Source organism: Equus quagga, chromosome 2 (assembly GCF_021613505.1).
Source record: "Equus quagga isolate Etosha38 chromosome 2, UCLA_HA_Equagga_1.0, whole genome shotgun sequence".
NCBI lineage: Eukaryota > Metazoa > Chordata > Mammalia > Perissodactyla > Equidae > Equus > Equus quagga.
Window position 1 is genome coordinate 179602665 of NC_060268.1, and position 18882 is coordinate 179621546.

At 43.9% G+C, this 18882-nt stretch overlaps 1 protein-coding gene across 1 annotated transcript in view; it reads right to left on the bottom strand.

The window, feature by feature from the left end:
- MKI67 (marker of proliferation Ki-67) overlaps window positions 1-18425 on the bottom strand; it is a 25568-nt gene extending 7143 nt beyond the window's left edge. Inside the window, exons 1-13 of the mRNA XM_046654358.1 lie at window positions 18332-18425; window positions 17733-17911; window positions 15225-15303; window positions 15013-15128; window positions 12043-12115; window positions 9510-9555; window positions 7934-9016; window positions 6370-6545; window positions 4860-5184; window positions 4651-4769; window positions 4375-4546; window positions 1885-2040; window positions 1-900 (exon numbers count right to left, since the gene is read on the bottom strand). The exon at window positions 1-900 is cut by the window's left edge and continues 1580 nt beyond it. Coding sequence (XP_046510314.1) covers window positions 1-900; window positions 1885-2040; window positions 4375-4546; window positions 4651-4769; window positions 4860-5184; window positions 6370-6545; window positions 7934-9016; window positions 9510-9555; window positions 12043-12115; window positions 15013-15128; window positions 15225-15303; window positions 17733-17824 — 3337 coding nt within the window. The 5' untranslated portion in view covers window positions 17825-17911; window positions 18332-18425. The remainder of the gene's footprint in view (window positions 901-1884; window positions 2041-4374; window positions 4547-4650; window positions 4770-4859; window positions 5185-6369; window positions 6546-7933; window positions 9017-9509; window positions 9556-12042; window positions 12116-15012; window positions 15129-15224; window positions 15304-17732; window positions 17912-18331) is intronic.
- Window positions 18426-18882: the final 457 nt, after the last annotated feature.

The window sequence follows — 18882 nt, forward strand, 5'->3', positions numbered from 1 at the left end:
CAGCCAGGTCTTCTAGGGGTGGAGTCTTTCCCTTAGGTGTTCTTGGCTGCCTCTTGCTCCCAGTTACATTTGCTGCAGGATCCACTTCCTGCTTTGTAGTTTCCTTAAACAATTTGATGCTCTTTTCATCATCTACTGGTTCTCTGTGTGTGTGTGTAATTTCCCCTGGAGTCTGTGTGGCCTTGCTGAGTGCTGAGAGGCCTTCTACATCCACTTTGTGGGGAGGTGTCTGGAGCCGTATATTTCTCCTTGTTGGCGTGTTGGCTGGTTCTGGTTTAGGAGATTTGCGGCGCATCTTTGTGGTTATGATCTCCACATCCACCAGTTTCACAGCATGGTCTGGGGTTTGGAGGACACTATGGATGTCCAGCAGGTCATCCTTCGGTTCTCTCTCTTGCAATTTCTTGAGGGCAGTCAGGTCTGCTGTTGGTTCCCATTTCAGCTCTGAAGGTCTTCTTGATCTCCTCACAGCTACCATCTTTTCAGAGTTCTCTTTTGACTCAGTGATTTTCTTACACATCTCAAAAGATCTCTCACTCTCCTGCATCTCTCCCTCTAGCTTCTGTTCTTGTAGTGGTGTTTTCCGCAGACGTCGTCCCAAGATGTTCCCCGTGCTGTCAGTTTCCATTTCTTGGTTCTTACCCTCTGTGCCTGGCATCAGTCTATTTCTGAGCCCCACAGACCTTCTAGATGTGTTTGCACTTGCTACTGCCTGCAGAGGTTCTGCCTCAGATACTGGAGTCTTCATCTCAGCACCTGTCATTTTATGCATGTTCCTGGGAGTTTTCTCCATATCTTCATTTACTTTCATATTCTGTTGTTTGGAGGAGGCAGAGCTTGCAGAAATTTTATCCGACAGCTCTTTTGGTGCATTCTGAGTACTGGGGAACATACTCTCTCCTATAAGAAATAAAAACATACACGATAAATATAATCTGTTCACTGTTTTATGCCAACTTGGTATTTTATTGTCACGAAATATTGTGTAAGAGCCAATAATTCAGGCTCTATCCATCCGACTAAGGAGATGACACTGCTTATGTGGCCATAAACCTGTCTTATGTATGAGCCGCGTACACTAAAGAATAACGTATTTGGTGATATATAGAGGGGTCATACAGAGGTGGTGGTTAGGCTCTACAGAGATTAGATAAAACATAAAATTCCTCAAGAAGGGTCTCCTGAAGGCTGTCATGCCATGTCTCAGTGACCTGAACACAGCAATTTTTTTTCTTGAAACATGAGAAACAAACAAGCTGTTTTTTCTGTTGAACCACCAATGCAATTACATGGTCTATACTTAGGATGCTGAGGGTCCATGTTACACAGGAAACATCCACCCGTTAGCCACAAAATACACTTTCAGTGTGGCAAACTGTTCCCCCTATGACAGGAACTCAGCAACCAGTACCAAACGAGAGAGCAAGACAGACTCACATGTCCCATTTCCCACTTGAACTAGGGCACGCTCCCATCCAGAAGATCAGGGGCAATACTTGCACAGTGTACACACTGCTATCTTTCTCTTTGGTAATTTACAATAATTTTGAGTTTGAGTAATTTACATATAAGTATGATGAGAAATCATTATAGTTTTCTGCTTATCAACCTCTTTGCTGATAGTAAACAAATGAGGCAAATGTACACAGGGAGTTCATGGTTATCAAACGAGTATTCCTTTTTAAGGAAGTCACTGAATGCCAATGCTAGTTCAACTGCTGACAGGAATTTCCCCTAAAACCACAAAACAGAGGAGCTGGAAAAGGTATGTTATCAGGAATGTCTGTTGTAAGGAAATAACACAATATCTGTTGTAAAGAAAATAATAGCATCTATAGTTCCTGTTGAAAACATCAAAGTGCTAGGAAAAAACAGTAAACCAACCAAAATTTTCTGAAGCACATAGCAAAGGATTTTCTTCTGAATTAGGTACTTGAAACTTTTTTCCAAGCAAATCCTCTGAATTCGAAAAGGTGATGGGACATACACTCCTCCTTTGTGGCCTCTCTTTTGCTGGAGTCTTGAACATTTCAGTGAGCCCTGTTAAATGAAGATATTGGAAAAGCAGTTAACATATTGTTCATACATGCAAACAACCACGCCAGTCCTCAGAAAACAAAGGCAATGGCAGCACGTGGACAACAGGTCACTCTCTAGACCTCGTGGAAGACAGGATCTCATAGAAGAGGATGATGCATCCGTAATGAACTCGTTTTGTTAAAAGAGGGCAATGGGAAGTTACATTCATCTCTCCTCTTCTCCACCTTTCCTCTTGGAAAGAAAATCAAATGAAGGAAGTTGGTGTCTGCAGTCTTCCAAAGTCGTCCCCGTCCCCAGTCATGAGCACTGGCCGGAGGACAGGGGCAGCCCTCAGGGCCTCCCCTCCAGGCATCCAGCAAACCGACTGCCCTCACGCTGCCTTCAGAAAGTCCTCAGTTATGCAGTTCTGCATCTTAAGTAGAAATAAAATGTCCTCCAATTTTAAAAATGACACAGGGCTGCCCATTTTTTGTAGTGTCAGGTAATATGACCATCTTCTCATTTAACACCAAAAAGCAGTATTAACATAATCTCAGAAAAGAAAGAACCACATAGTACTTTAAATGGAAGATTTAACTTTGCGAAAAACTTACATTATCCCACGTTCTCCTTACTTTTCTCACTCTGCCATCAGTGGATCAAAATGCTCTCTTCAGTCTGCCACCCGCCTGCACAATGCATCTGGGATGCCTGTCCCTAAGGCTGCCAAACCAGCCAACTCACTTACAAATCTTATCCCTCTGCCGCTGCTGAGGCCTTCCTTAAAATATCCGGGACTTAGTCTTCAGCACACACTGATGTTTTGTCATGAAAGTCACTCACAGCAAGGGTGGACACTGCTGACTCTCTAGGAAAGGGTCTCAAAGGAAGGCTGAGAAACGCCACTGTCCTGGGGACTGAGTATTTAAACTTCTATTTATTTCATCTTAAAAATACCTTTGAGGATTTGTTTTCATGCTTCATAACATATATACTAGCCCACTCAGACATGCACATAATTTACAAGGATATACAGTATACATATATCTGCATATTGAGTGGTATATGCTCAAAATGTTTTTATTCATGGAGCATGTTATCAAAATTCTGGCTACCACTGTTCTACATTTTTGTGGTTGTTTTTTTAGAAAGCTAAATGTATTGATTCAAATGTGACTCTAATCAGAGCATACCTTATATGGGTTATACAGAGGAGTACAACAATTCTTCCATCTTAAAATCTGCCAGGAAATAAAACAAGATTCCACCTAATGGGTTCAAGACTCACCTCCCTTCAAAGAGTTCAAAGTGGAAACCACTGGTCAAACTATGTCACATAAAATCCAAACCTGGGTTCTTGCCACAGTCTAATCTGGCACAACCATAAGCAAGTCACATCACACTTTTACTGAGAATGACAACTTTGGCTCAACTATTGATGGTTACAGGAAACCATTTCACAAGACTTTGTTTCAAGAAACAGTTAAGCTACATAGAAGTAAAGGAAATCATGAAGAAGCAAAATACTGCTCAAACCAATTTCTCCGCGTCTGGGGCCATCTATTAGCATAAATGCAGGAAAATGCAATTTTAAGAGCAAGCCTGCTTTCCTCACCATAAAGCAGCTTCCAGTTTTCTCCACCTATGCTGCTCTCTGAGGTAAAGATGTGGACCTACCTTTCACACCCGCTTCATGCAGGACACAGGACCCCCAAATGTAGGGGAACTGTCCTTGTTCCCCAATCCTGCTTTCTCTTCCTTGAAGATCATGACCCAGGAAGGTGACAGGATTATTTATTCTCCTGTCCCACTGACAGAAGATAAACAAAACTAGCAGCCATCCACACCGTCACACATAGGAGGATCAACAACTATGGTTTATAGAGCCAAGAGTGTGTTTTGCGGAAATTAATAGAAGAAACCTCAATTAAATTAGAGTCACAAAGGCCTGTAGGGGGAGCTCTCAGCCCTATCATACATCATACATTACTCCAGACAGGAAGAGACAGACTCTTGCATCTCCAACAGGAAGTACAACTACTATACTCAGGGGAAGATTTCTCTCCCCACCCAGCAACAGCCCAGCCAATGAGAAATGCTGCAGCTCAGCCAATGAGAAGCTGTTGCCACCCTGAACTGTTACTCTCCACACAATGGACTTTTGGTTGGAACAGCCCCTCCCTAGTCCCCCTTTCTCCCTATAAAAGCAGCTCCTATCCTTTGTTCTCCAGATTTGCCTGTGGTTCACCATAGCACCCACATCCTGATTTGTAACTCTTTTGGCTATTCCCCCAAAAGATTTATTTTCAGGGTAAAATAACTAGCGAATTTGCTTTTTAAGTTGACAGTTTTTACCTGAAAGATCTTCATTAAAGTCCATTTTTTTGTTGAAGACAAAGTTGTTCAGCATTCTGTAGGGACGAGCAGGCACGTTTACTTTCTCGATGTGAGCTTTCCCTATGACTATGGTGCAAGGAGAGTTTGCATGGCCTGTACTAAATTGATTGTGAATGCTGCCAGTAGGCTTCTGGAAAAAAAATTAGGAGATCAACAAAACATCAAAGCATAAATCCACACTTAATGTAATCTTAAGTAATATGTGTCAAGAGCAATTCCTATTGGAACCCATACCTTTGGAGTATTTATCCTTTTCTGTCTTTTGTTCAGCTGCCTTTGAGGGCCACGTTTAACGACTTTAGTTTGTGTTTGTTTAGTGCCAAGTTTTACCACGTCTGCCCACGATTTTGCCACTGTCAAAAGGAAAAAAGTGTTGAAACTTTTCAAAACTAGCATTACGGAGAAAATTAACCTCAAAACATCTTTGTTAATACGACACAAACCAATTAAATTGGCTTCAGAAGCACCACTCCTTCTTTTGGAATAAATCATCTGTAAGATTTCATGCTGGCTGCGATCGGTGGACATTCTCTTTGAAGGTAAGCTGCTGCTCCTTCTCCTTCCTCTCTTAGGAGTATCTGTCTGACGAGGAGATTTGCTGCCACTGGAGACAGAAGACGCCTTGGACGACGTACGGCGCTGATCATTTGCAACTGGAGAAGTTTCGGTAGGATTCTGAGCTGGAGAGCTCTTAACCACGTTTTGTGCGGTCACTTCCAAATGGATTTTGGAAGGAGAATCTTCTTTTCTTGATGGTTGAGACTGTTCCTGACAAGATTTAAATGTTCATAAGAAACCTCACCACAAATATAACATCTCTGAATGAATGCAAAAACCCTCCCCAATTAAGCATTTTAGCTGTTTAAATCTTGAAGCCCCAAATGTTTCAACCACTCTCTGTCACAAGCAGAGATGGGAGTCTGCCCCCCTCATTTAAGGGAAAAACGGCAGCAAACAAGTCTTAAGTGAGGTATTTCAGGTGAAAAGATGGAAGGAACCTCCTGATGCAAGGCAAGTGCTCTGATTGGAACCCACGGGAATACCATCCATGGGAGTCTAGCCACCTTTGGTCTACACTGGAGGAGGGCATCGCACTTCTGGGTACAATGGGAAGGGAACCAGACCTACTTTACACTCCTTTTGGTATGAAAAGAAATTAAAGATGACCCAGGCCCTGTGATGAAGCTGAGCTGTGGGGCCTTTCTAGGATTTAAAATTAGCAGGACAACACAACCTAGCGTAGGGGATTAAAAGTCTTCTTTTTTAAAGATTGGCACCTGAGCTAACAACTATTGCCAATCTTGTGAGGCTTTTTTTCTGCTTTTTCTCCCCATGTCCCCCCAGTACATAGTTGCATATTTTAGTTGTGGGTCCTTCTAGTTGTGGCATGTGGGATGCCACCTCAGCATGGCCTGAGGAACGGTGCCATGTCCACGCCCAGGATCCGAAGAGACAAAACCCTGGGCCGCCGAAGCGGAGCGAGAGAACTTAACCACTTGGCCACGAGGCCAGCCCCAGTTAAAAGTTCTGAATAGCTGATGGTGAAAATCATAGGTGTGTTGCCAACCAAGATTTTCCTTTTCACCTTACAATTCTAAAAGAAAAAAAAACCTTATGGTTATGTGTCATGATGTCTCCAGATTCTTTTCAATTGGCGGTTTTTACTGTAACCCTGGAGCAATCACTTGGCCCTGTAAGCCGGGTGAGCAGGAGGCCTCAGCAGGAAAAAGACATGTGCTGAGGACTCACCTGTGCCCGGCATGTGCTCAGGAACCCAGGTGTTCGTTTTCCAACACCCAAGTGAATGAGCTCTCATTTCGATTTTATTCTACTTTTTTATTAGAAAGGAAAAGGTCTTAATTGCAATTCCACTAGTGTGAGGCTTATGGTAAGAATAAGTACCAAGGACGTGCATCATTAAACATGCGGGAGAATACTAGCTGTTAAACCTACCTTGATGATTTTCTTCAGGACAGTTGGAGTGTGGGTAGCAAGAGATCTCCTTTTCATCGGTGTTTCTCCTCTTTTGAGAGGCGTATTAGGAGGTAAGTTTTCATCAAATAGTTCAGGTCTCAGATGACCACCAAAGGACACCCTCCTTCTTTTCAAGGACACTCCCTCCACCTTATCTAAAGTAACGAAGACACACGTGGAAAGGACGGTGAGAAAACCTATACCAACACTGCTGACTTATTTGAAACTGCAATCGAAGACAAACCAACTGTAAAATTCATTGAAACCTAGTCAGCGCACAGCTTCATTCTTTTGTCATGCTGACAAAGCGAAAGCTGCTTCAAGAGCACCTGAAGGATCTGGGGTCAAACCACTAGAACACCAAGTCCCAACTTGACAGAACAAAGGTTTTCTTCACAATGCAGAAAAGTCCTTTGTGGGCAAAGCTTAGTGAAGGGACTGGTCTGAGGCAGCAGCTCTCACTCGGAAGCGGGGGCATATCGGAGATGGATGCTTTCCCAGTGGCCTGAGAGCTTTTCCAAAAGACACATACTTGGGCCTCACCCAGACCTACCGAGTGAGCAGAACTTAGGAACTTGAAACCTTCTCCAGGTGATTCTGATAGGCCACTCATGAGTCCCACCCCCACTACACATCTTTATGAACTGCTAGTCAACATAAATCCTTGTCTAAGCGACGTGCCCTGTATGAGATCGTGGGCACCCTGCGACTGATGCGTGCCAATCTAATTTTAGAGAGCACGCACCTCTGCACTATGGGCCCTCTGCAGAAGCAGAGCCTTGACAGTAAGCATACTGCATGAAAATGCCCGGAGACCCCTGAAAGGGTAGGAGGATGCCCAGGAGCTACTAAGCCAGCCACAGGGGTCCTATCTCTGCCACTCACTGTGTGACATTAGGTTGTCAGTTTCTCCGTCTGCAAAATGGAGATAACAACAATTCCTGTCCCGTGGGCACTCCTGTTGCCCACAGGAGGATCAAGTGTGCATGTCTGTGAAGCTGGCAGACCAGCGCCTGGCACATAAAGCCATGGGGACAGTCCAGTGTTTGTAAGAAACTGCTCGTAGGAGACCCTGAGAACAGAGCAGAAATATCTGAGAGCCACTCTATATTAAAAGATTTCCAAGGGATTCTCCTTGACTTAATCCAGTGGATCAAACTCACAGGATACAGGCGCTTGTAGTTCAGAATTAAACCTCCTGTGAAAAGCAATTATGATTATTCTCCTTTCTATCTTGCCAGAGATTGACCAGGAGACTCAAACATGTTCTGGGACCACCCTATCTCCTTAGATTCCTCCGTTTTCTTCCCTGACAACCTGCACTGCCTCGGTCCCTCCGTGTTATAATTATCCAGGTGTTCAGTGCGAATCTATCAGAGGAGACAACAAACATGGCGGTCTCATCATTGTACTCCCAGCAGCTCCTAGATTCTCTACCACAGAGCAGATCATTCCTGACTGAAGGAAGCCCTCCTTCATTCGTATCTAATAAAAGGTAGGTGTGAACTTTTGGGGGAAAATAAATTGAGTTAAATAAACTTACTAATGGAGTCACCGAACTTGCCGACATCGACTGAACTAAGGTCAGGTGACCCGGAGCGCGTCTGTCCAGCCGCGGTGTCCAGTTTCTCAGGCTTGTGGAGGGCATCGTTTTGAATCTTCCCTTCAACTTGAACGAGCAATGAAGCTAAAATAGTTTGATTTTGAATTTCTGTTTCTGTAGTAAGAACGTCAACATTTGTTGGCAGACTCTTCCTCTTTTTGGAAAAGAGCTTTTCTGGAGTATTTCCAAAATTACCAGCATTTTCAACGTTAGTGGGTGTCTGATTTCTAGTTAAGGACCTCCGAGGAGTAAAGGTTTTATTATCTGCCCTGAAGCCTTCCCTCTGACCCGGATTCACAGACTCGCTCCCTTGGCTAACACTCCGGTCTTCACTCGGACGCCTCCGTGAGGAACTCCGGTGTGAAGGCTGTGTCGGGGTCTTGGTGCCCGGCGTCTCCAGGTGGGGACCGCAGGGACTCGTGGTCTCCTGGGGAGTCTGAACAGGCTGCTCGTAAGTTGTCTTCTCCTCAGTCTGGCTACTTCCTTGTTCTGCCGAAGCAGGGTCTGCCTTAATCTGGGTGCTCCCACCCGATTCCGGTCTGGATTTAAGTGAGACCAACACTCGTGTCCCGCCCTGTAAACCACCAGCGCTTTTGTTTTCTGCTGGGCAATGACTCTGTGATCCTGATTTTCTACGACTCCACAGAACATTTTCTTTTTCTGATTTCCCGTCTAACTCTTCCTTCATTGACTCGTAAAGCTTCCTAAAGGGAGAGTCATTGTTTTCACTCTTCCTAAGACACTGTGTAGACAGAAAAGACTTCACTTCTCCATTACGGCTCACTAAAGTCACACTGGAATCTTCTTTCAAATCCCCAGGAGGGGGATCCATTGCATTTCTGCAGTTGTCTCCAGGAAGTCCTGAAGAATGAAGAACAGTAGGTGTTTTCCTGGCAACATGATCTTCTGAATCATCGGAGACAGTATCAGCTGCTTCGACATTCTTCACGCGTACCAGAGCCCTTCCTGAAACACCCTCTTCAGTGAGTTTTGAACGGGCATCAGAATCTTGAACTTTCCCGTCTTGATGTTGAGTTAGGAAATAAGAAACGGAAGTTCAAGATTTTCTTAATGATTAACATGAGCAATATTCAAATTTGAAAACTGTTTCAAATTGTCTTATAACCTAGCTTTTCACGTAGCCTACAAATTACTTAATGCCCAAACCGTGTAATAATGGTATTCTCATACTATTTTTCTGGTCTAAATTGAAAATCACGTTAGCCTCTCATAACCAGTATGAGACATCAAATCCTATTAATCTATTCAGAATTTAACCTCACAAGTGAGCAAGAAAATGTATTATATGTGGACTCTCCAATAAGCATGGTGCCTCATACAGCACTTAGGAAAAGTTAACTCAGGTGTCTGACTACATTTGTGATATTAAATGACACAACCTCTTAATTTTTGTGAGCCTAGATATGTAACACTTGTGTTCTCATTGTCCCTTCCTTCCTGTAATGTTACAGAGAACTGATCTTCCAGGATCCCATAACAAAACCAAAATACTAACCAGGGTCTGAAGAGAAGCTCGATCTTGAGGCCCGACGGAGAGATCCCTGTGAATTGGCAAAATAAGAATAGCAATTTAGACGCCTTTTCAAATACCGACAGTCATATTTATTAAAATATTCTTCCTATTGATGATCTTCTTTACCAAACTGTTCCTGTATGACTCTTAGAGACTTTGAGAAGCGAGTCCAAGACGTTCAGGTGCTAGTGGTCATAATACAAGTATTTCTCGGCTGATTTTTAAAAATTTGATGGAATAAGAAACAAACTTCAACCTTACAATTGCTTAAATTGAAGCTCAGTAAGTATTTATAACTTCCTCAAACTTCTTTCTTGTCACCATATGAAAGAAGCAGCAAAGTTAAAATTAACCCTCACAACACGCAGTATCGATTAACCTACCAAAGGCCCAGGATCATTGACTTTAGACTCAGTTGTATCGGAAATCAGCTATAGGACCTGGGCGGGAACCGAGGCTCCACTGGGCACGTGGGCTCTTTGGCTGGCAGGTACTGAGGGCAGATCTGAAAACCCAGAAGTTAACACAAGCAGAACAGTGCACCAGCGGTGTAGAGCACAGCCACCAGGCCCAGCACTCTTCCTCGACACGCCGTTGACAGCGCCTTCGCAATGTTTCACAGGGAACTTACCTTAGACGGCGAGGAAGAGCTACAGAATTACACGTATGCAAGACATAAAAGTCCAATGTTGTTTCAAAGGAGGAAAATTATATCTGAATTGTCAGGGGGAAAAAACCCACAAAATATAGCCAAGGCAAATAATTTAAATCAGTTTCAGATTTCTTGGTATCTATCTCATTAGCTTCAGAAATTTCCCACATGAAGGATCAGTTTTTAATTTCCAAGCTGAAGTTGACCAAGAATTGTATGACTAAATAAAAATGAATTGAAATTTTTAAATATGTACAAAATAGGGGCCGGCCCAGTGGCACAGTGGTTAAGTTCGCGCGTTCTGCCTCAGCAGCCCAGGGTTTGCCAGTTCAGATCCAGGCGTGGACATGGCACCACTTGTCAAGCCACGCTGTGGCAGGCGTCCCACATATAAAGTAGAGGAAGATGGGCATGGATGTTAGCTCAGGGCCGGTCTTCCTCAGCAAAAAGAGGAGGATTGGCAGTGGATGTTAGCTTAGGACTAATATTCCTCAGGGAAAAAAAAATATGTACAAAATATAAGCCCATATCTTTTGTACTGTTATATTCAATAGCCATAAAAATCATTGTCAAATTGCTCTATGTTCTAAGCATTCCGTTTCAATATTTACTTTTTCACAATCCAGATAACGAGCAGTTCCTAAACCCCTGAGTGGCACTTACTGAACCCACAGTGCAGCTTTTTTGGTTAGTTTGCTTCCACCTACTAACAAGTTAGGACGGTGGCTGGTGTGTGGGATACCTCAAAAGCTAGCTTCCCCCAAAGCTGATGAGCAGAGGGTCAACGTGCAGGGTACTCTCCCGGGAAGAAGCACCATCCAACGGGAGCAGGGGCCTTCCATTGAAGGGCCTGTTGCTAATTTCAGGCGTACCTATGACGACTGTCCTAAATCAGTGAATTCCAAGCTGGTCATCTGAGACTAACTTGGGTAGCTTCCTGAAAAGCAGGAAAGACAGAAATTCTCAGAATTTACCTTAAATCTACTAAATCCTACTAAATCTCTAACGACAGGTCCAGAATCATGTTTTGCTTTTTTTTTTTAAACATTTATTTGGATTTGTTTTCTGCTTTTTAATTTATTTATTTTTTTTGAGGAAGATTAGCCCTGAGCTAACTGCTGCCAATCCTCCTCTTTTTTCCGAGGAAGACTGGCCCCGAGCTACCATCCCTACCCATCCTCCTCCACCTCATACGTGGGACGCCTACCACGGCATGGCTTTTGCCAAGCAGTGCCATGTCCGCACCCAGGATTTGAAACAGCGAACCCCAGGCCACCAAAGCAGAACATGCGCACTTAACCGCTGCGCCACCGGGCCGGCCCCAGAATCATGCTTTCATAAGCTGAACCGTTTGGAATACGTTTTCTCTATTGATAGACACACGTGATGAGATTCTCTCACACGACCCAGCACGGGCTCTTCCAGGGTCACAGGTCATCTGTATATCAAAATTGAGAAGCATCTTTGACACTCACAACTCTGACATGATTATTTCAGAGGCATAAAGATGGATGAGTAGATTGACTGGGGGACAAAATGAGCCAACAGACAACTTAGTTCCTAATTTCAGTTCTATGTGTTGGAGTTGTCCGAGCCAAAGTTTGCAAGGAGATCAGATCAGGAGAGACTCTGGGAACTTTTTGGACCAAAAGTGTTAAGGCTGCCTTGGTACTCTCATTTTGAAAACAAAGAGAAAGTATAGTTTTAAATTATTTTTATATGTCTAAGTTCAACTTGTTTTAATACCTTAGTTACATTTTCCCACCAAAACTGCCAAGTCCCCTTCCCTTGTGAGAATCCATTCATCAAAGTGCACATCACGATTTCACGTCATGCCCAAAGTTAGAGAATTTCCCCCATCACCTGTTCACATCTTTGTCCAGGAAACTCAGTTGACTCGTTTCCATTCTGATGACTTTCATTTTCATTTTCATACCTGAAGTGCATAGAATGAGATACATGTTTAGAGTAAAGATCTGCAACTGATGGTAAAGACTCCATATCTGGTTAACGCCCAAGGAGCAGAGAACAAACTTCAGGCTTTGTTCAAACTATTACCTTATTTATGGAAATAAATTTAGAGTTAGGAAAGTGTTTTTACTCTAAAAATCTAGATAAGCTGCCTCAAGTTTCTTTTGGAAAGCTGTTGTTAGAAGTTGGGGTCCCAGATAAATTTCTGAATACTGAGCAGCCTGCATGATTCGACAGCATCCCTGAGCACCGCCCGTGTGCGAACCTACGGCATGTGAGAGCCATCTCGGGTTTCCACTAGTTTATGTTCCTGAAAATCTGATGGCTTGGAAGATCAACCAGCAAACCTGTTAGTGCCCAACCCCTTAATCACTCTGTGATGTCACCTACCACAGGGACACTATAGCGCTATCCTTTCACTTAAGACTACTACGATCTCTCCAGTCTCCCACTTATTCCATGTGTGTCTGAACAAAGACAGGCACATCTCATGAAGGCCACGTTTAGAAAGATACACAGTTCTAACAGAGTCTAACAGACCTCGGGTAGCAATTCACAGAGCAACCTTTTATTTTGTATACTGAACTTGGGTATCTCAGTATGGTGGCCTGATTCGAATTTAGGTGCCCCCTCAGTGAGATGTGGAGCAGTCAGGCATCTGGAGTTGCTTCTCAAGGAGCAGAGTTCTGACTCAAGTCCCTCCCCTAAGAGCCATTTGCTGTTCTTTCTGGGAGGTATTTAATCATCTCAGTTAATCCCAGTTTGAACAGCATCTCCTTCTGGAGAGAGAGTTCTGGTCTCCATTCCACATCAAATACTTCCTACCTAGAAGTCTATATTCAATAAAAATATCCTTTAAAAATGAAAGCATCTCAACAAAAATCACAGTAAAAGAAATGGCCCGGGAGTTCAAATAGTACATTAGAAAATACCCATTTAATACAAATGAAGGCGGAATTCCACTTAGCAGAACGGATGAAAAAAACTGATCCAACTATATGTTGTCTACAAGAGACACAATTTAGATTCAAAGACACAAATAGAATGAAGTTAAAAGGATGGGAAAAGATACACCATGCAAACAGCAACCAGTAGAGAGCTGAGGAGGCTACACTACCCTCAAACACAGTAGACTTGAAGATAAACATTGTTCACAGAGACCAGCCACATTTTATAAGAACAAAAGGGTCAACCTATCAAGATATACCAATTATAAACAAAAGTGCACCTACCAGCCGGTTCTAAGCGACAACTTAACCTTAAAGATTATGAAAAGTTAAAAGTAATGTGATAGAAAAATTATAGTATATAACCACTAATCAAAAATATTACCAAAAGTGGAAGGCATGACAAAATGATAAACGACAGAGCTTCAGCCACGGGAAGGACATAATTCTAAATTTAAACAGAAAAGTATAGGCTCAAAATGTATAAAGCAAAAACTGACAGAACTAAGAAACAAAAACAAGAAAAAAGTCCTCAATGCACGATTTCAACTTACCTGCCTGAGTAACTAAGAAGCAGGGGAAAAAACTACTGTGATACTAGAGTTAGGATTTTGAATCTAAAGGACGTATACAGGTGGACCACCACACCCGACAGCTGTAGAATACACCTTCTTATCACCAACACACAGAGGAGTAGAAAGTTAACCATATCTGATCATAAAGCAAGCCCTGACTCACTTCAGAAAATGGAAAACTACTCAAAGGTCCATCCACAATGGATAAATGGCAAATAATTGTGTATATAACTGCATCTATTATTTCGATGCAATACCCATGCAGTGAGAAGGAACAAACTGTAACATCCATGCTCGAATCTCACAACCTTAAGAGCAGGAGTCAGTTACAAATCCATACTTCATCGTTTCAAATGTACGGAGTTTAATAAGGACAGAGAAAGTGGCAGTGGTTAGAGATGCGTGCTCAGGTGGCCAAACTGTGAAGACTTTGATGCTATCAGAAAAGCCAGACCAGTGGTTTCTTGGTGAGCGAAAGAAGTAGTCATTACAAGACTTCATGGAAGAAACCTCTAGAAATGTTCTGTTTATGGTTCGGGTGGTGTGTTAGTTTCCTAGGGCCACCATAACAAAACACTACACACTGGTGGCTTCCACAACAGAAATTCATTTTCTCACAGTTCTGGAGGCTGGAAGGCTGAGGCCACGGTGTCGGGAAGTTGGTCTCCTCTGGGCCTCTCCCCTTGGCTTGCTGTGACCGCCTTCTTGCCGCCTCTTCACATGGAGGTCCCTCTGAGCACCGGCTCCCCTAGCTTCTCTCTCTGCGTCCTCATCTCCTCTTCTTATAAGGACACGGGTCAGACTGGATTAGGACCCAGCCCAACGCCCTCATTTTAACTTAATCACCTCTTTAAAGGCCCTCTCTCCAAAAACAGTCATACTGTGGGGTACTGGGGGGTTAGGACCTCAACATAGGAATTTTGGGAGAGCACCATTCAGTCCATAACAGGTGGTACTCACAAGGGTGTTCGCCTCATGGTAAATTAGGCTTACATCTTGTTTTGTATCTTTCTCCACGAGCGTATTTTACTTTGAAATAAGAAAGAAACTAGAAAATGTAGGCAGGTTCACAACACTCACAACAAAATAAAACTGTTTTAGGATCTGGTCCCTCCGCTTTGGCAGAGTCATGTGCACTCAAATCCTTGAATTGAATCACATAAGCCCGATTTGTCTTTCCTTCTAGATCCGTATGATTTCAGATGAAGAATTACCATTGAGAAGGACAGCCTAAACACTTTGACATTCACCAACGTTAAAGGGTCACAGATGATGTGCGAGGCTAGCTTTTTGTGCATCAAAAGATCCATTTAGTTTTAGCCCAATTAGTTTTTACCTACCTGAAAGATCGATCAACAATGGTTATCACATCCCCATGTTTTAGTTGTACAGGTTTATCAAAAGTAGATCCATTTACTCGTGTAGGATTTGTGGTACTGAAATTAAACAATATTGCCTACAAGTAGAAAAAGGGAGAAAAAGATGTAACTAATAAATAGACAAAAAGTGAAATGAAAAGTTCTAAAAAATAGATTTCTAAAAGCCCACTTACTTCTTGCTTATTGATTTCAATTTTGCAATGCTGGTTTGACACTACAGGAAGCTGGATACGGATGTCACATTCCATACCCCTTAAGTGAAAAGAGTAAGGTTTTTTTAGTTTGTTGCAATTTTTTAAAAAAATTACATCAACATTTCAAAATAAAACAACATTTGACTATATGCTTATCTGTAAATATAATGACATAAAGGGACAACAAATTGGGCAATGTAAATGATCTTTGCATTTTGCAAAGGATTTTTACAAGTATTGCATAAACAACTATTTTAAATCTTTAAAACTTAGAGTACTTAAAAATAATTATAATAGAAAATTTTATATATTGCATATTTGTATATATAATACAAAATTGAATTGCCTTTTACTAAAATATCTATGGTTATAAGACCCAAATAAAGGAGTACTTTATATCAGCTTGGATAATGATAATTATTTTTAATACTCTGCTTTTTCCCTATAAAAAAAGTTTATCTATGTTTATTTGTAATGCTATGAACGTTTAAAGGTTTAATCACCACCAGAAGTGCTGTGTTTTATGCTGGCATCTCTCTGTGCCTCAGTTTCTTCATATACAAAAGGAGGATTACATAGCACCCATGCCATGGTGTTGTTCAAACAATCAAATGAGGTATACGTGTCTGTCATTTGCCTGGCACACAGTCAAAGCTCATGACTTGCGAGCTTTTATTGTTGTTTTAAAACTACACTATATTAAAGGACGGATTCACAAACCTCCTAGCATTAAAAATACTAATCTGTATGCAACGAAAAAGCATTGTTCGACTCAACCTGTCTTTGCACACGAAGAGCATCAACAGGAAGCGCCAGAAGGAAGAACACTCAAACCCACAGGGAAACCAATCAAGAGGCCTCAGTGAGGCTCCTCGGGTCTCTGGTGTCCCCGTTACCGTAAGTTTGAACAACTATATACTCTCCTCTCTGTTCTCAGCAGGAAGCTCCCGAGTCTGAGACTCTCTCTTCCCACCCATGTCATCCGACCATACTCTTATGAACGGGTTTCTAAATTACAAAATCTTACCTAAAAATATACCTATTCACTGCTGTATAATAACCAGAATTACTGCCATTTGATACCAAAATGTTTAATTTTTTTCCTTTGAGGAGAAAAGAAGCTATGGAAAGTGAACAGCGACTTTAAAACGAAGAAGAGAATTTGATTTGGAGGTATAAGAACATTCCAGCAAGAGAGAGAGACTATCTCATTAGAACTTAGAATTCGTTTGGCAGGAAACTACCAAACAGAATCACTACACATCAGTGGTTCTTAACCTCCGCTCTGTTGACATTTCAGGCCAGGTGATTCTTTGAAGTGGGGGCTGGCCTGTACATTGTAGGACATTCAGCTGCATCCCTGATCTTGGCTCACTGATGCCAGTGGCATTAGCCTCCCACATGTGACTCAGGAAAACCTCTCCAGACCTTGCCAAAAGTCCCCTGGGGGGCAAAGTGGCGCTAGGCTGAGAACCACTGCTACAAATTCCAAATCCAGCCCACCTTTCTAACGGACACTTAGAGAGTACTAAGTATTCATCACCTCTCACTTCCTAGACCCCATACCAGGCACTCAGTACATAATTACTAACTAGGTAGTCCCTGTTCTTGGAGAGCTTAGCAGTGGGACAGACAAACCAAAGACTCTTCACCATGTGTGGTGCCAGGAAAGGCAAGAGCAATTTTCCTTAAAGGCTTCTTTTCAGGTAACGTTTAAACCAATATCTGAAAGTTAGAAAGGAATCACCCACACAGGGGGGCAAAGAGAACATTCCAGTCATAAAGTTCAAACTGGCTAAAAGCACCAAGGTGAGAAGAGCTTGGAATTTCTAAGGTGGGATAAACATGGTAGGGATGAGGCAGGTAAGACAGTTTGTGGGTAGAAGGGAGTGGGGCATCCCACCACACAGGACTCCGGGGGAAGTGACCTGTCATTTGTTAGAAAATGAAAGAGGGTGCAATTAACAATGTTTCCTGTTATTGGGGGACCTCAGGTATTGCCACCAACCCTGGAAAGCAACAAAAGAGGAGTTCTCAAAACACTAGCAGGAGGGCTTTCCCTCCCATTTTCATTTTTCCAAAAAGACCGCAAACCATCTGCAGAGCCTCCTTCCTTCCTTTGCTCAACAGCGTCCTCCAAGAGCCACGGAAGACCAAGTTTGGAGGGATTTCAGATGAACAGTGGTCTTCTAAAGACTGCCTGAAGTGAATCAGGATTTGAGAATCGTCTGCATTTTCCTCCATTTAGAGATCTTTATCAAATCAATTTTAAAATTTGTGTTTGATTAGAAAAATAACTACATAAACATTGTTTCCAAGCTTCTATTTCATAATAAACAACTATGTCCAGTTGACTATACATAGGGCCTCTGGAGGAAAACCTGAAGGCAGGAAATACTCCTAGAGCCAAGCCTCCATCCTGTTAAATCTGTGATGAAGATATTAAAGTCTTTTAAACTGAATTGTCCACACATGCGCAGGGCTCACCTTCCAAACAAGCAGGTCCTGAGGCTCAAAGGGAAGTGGGGACCGTCGACCCCGCTCCTTTTGATGGTAACAAGGCGTCCTGTAGAACCCATTTTCTAAACAAGATTTGGAGTATAATCCGTATGGGAAGGTCAGGCATCAAAAGGTTTGCTGCAGCAAACTTACAAGCCACTCTTGCACTGCAGGAACAGCCACTGAGTTAAACAACTGAATAACACACGCGGCGGGGTGGGTTGGGGGGAGGTTATGCTGAAAGCAAAGAGCTAAGAAGTCACTTGTAAGTGACGGATTGGGGTGGCTTGTACAATTCACCATGCCTCTGCCGCCCCGGCCCACACCTCACCTGACCCCTGTGGAAGCCCCAGCCAGGTCCCGGGGGCTGCCCACCAGCACCTACAGTCCCCCAAGACCCGCGGCCAGGACGCCGGCCACTAGCGCCGCGTCTCCCGGGAGTTCCCACCGAGACAGGGACAGGGATGAGCCCGGCCCATGCCGCGCTCCCAGCGCAGGTCCCCGCAGAGCCCGGAGGAGTCCCCGCGGTCTCCGTCCGGACAGCCGCCCCTCGCGCCCCCCCTGGAGGCGCCCCGGCCGCAGCTCACCAAGGACGAGTCGCCCGCACCGTCACCAGTGGGTCCACTGCTTGTCAAGGCGCAACCCAAGTCCGCACCTTGGGGAGCCGGCGACGAGTCCACCTGTGTCCACCGCCCGCCACGCTCTACAGGGACCGGGACTCCGCCCGGTCCCGCGCCCCCCTCCGCCGCGGCCGCAGTCCCCACTCCCCCCGCCGCCGCCCTCGCCGGTGACCAGGTGGCCCTGCCCAGCTACGTCTGGGAGATGCCCGGCGTCAGCGGTTCGGGCGCGGAAAGCCCGCCCGCCTCGCTCTCCCGATTCAAATGAAAACAGCGATTCAAATTTGGCGCTGAGCGCTGCGATTGGAAGCCATGGAGAGGCGGCAGACCAATGGGAAGGGGCGAGGGCGGGGCGTGGGCGGGGCAAGAGGGAAGGAAGCGGCGGGCTCAGCGGAGAGGGGCGGTCTGCGCGCCCGCAGAAGTCTTCCTGGGGTTCCCACCAAGGACTGCGCAAAAAGGGCGGAAATAGAACCTGCTCCCGCCGCCGCGAAACCTCTCCTGTCCCCATTTCTTTAAGGACC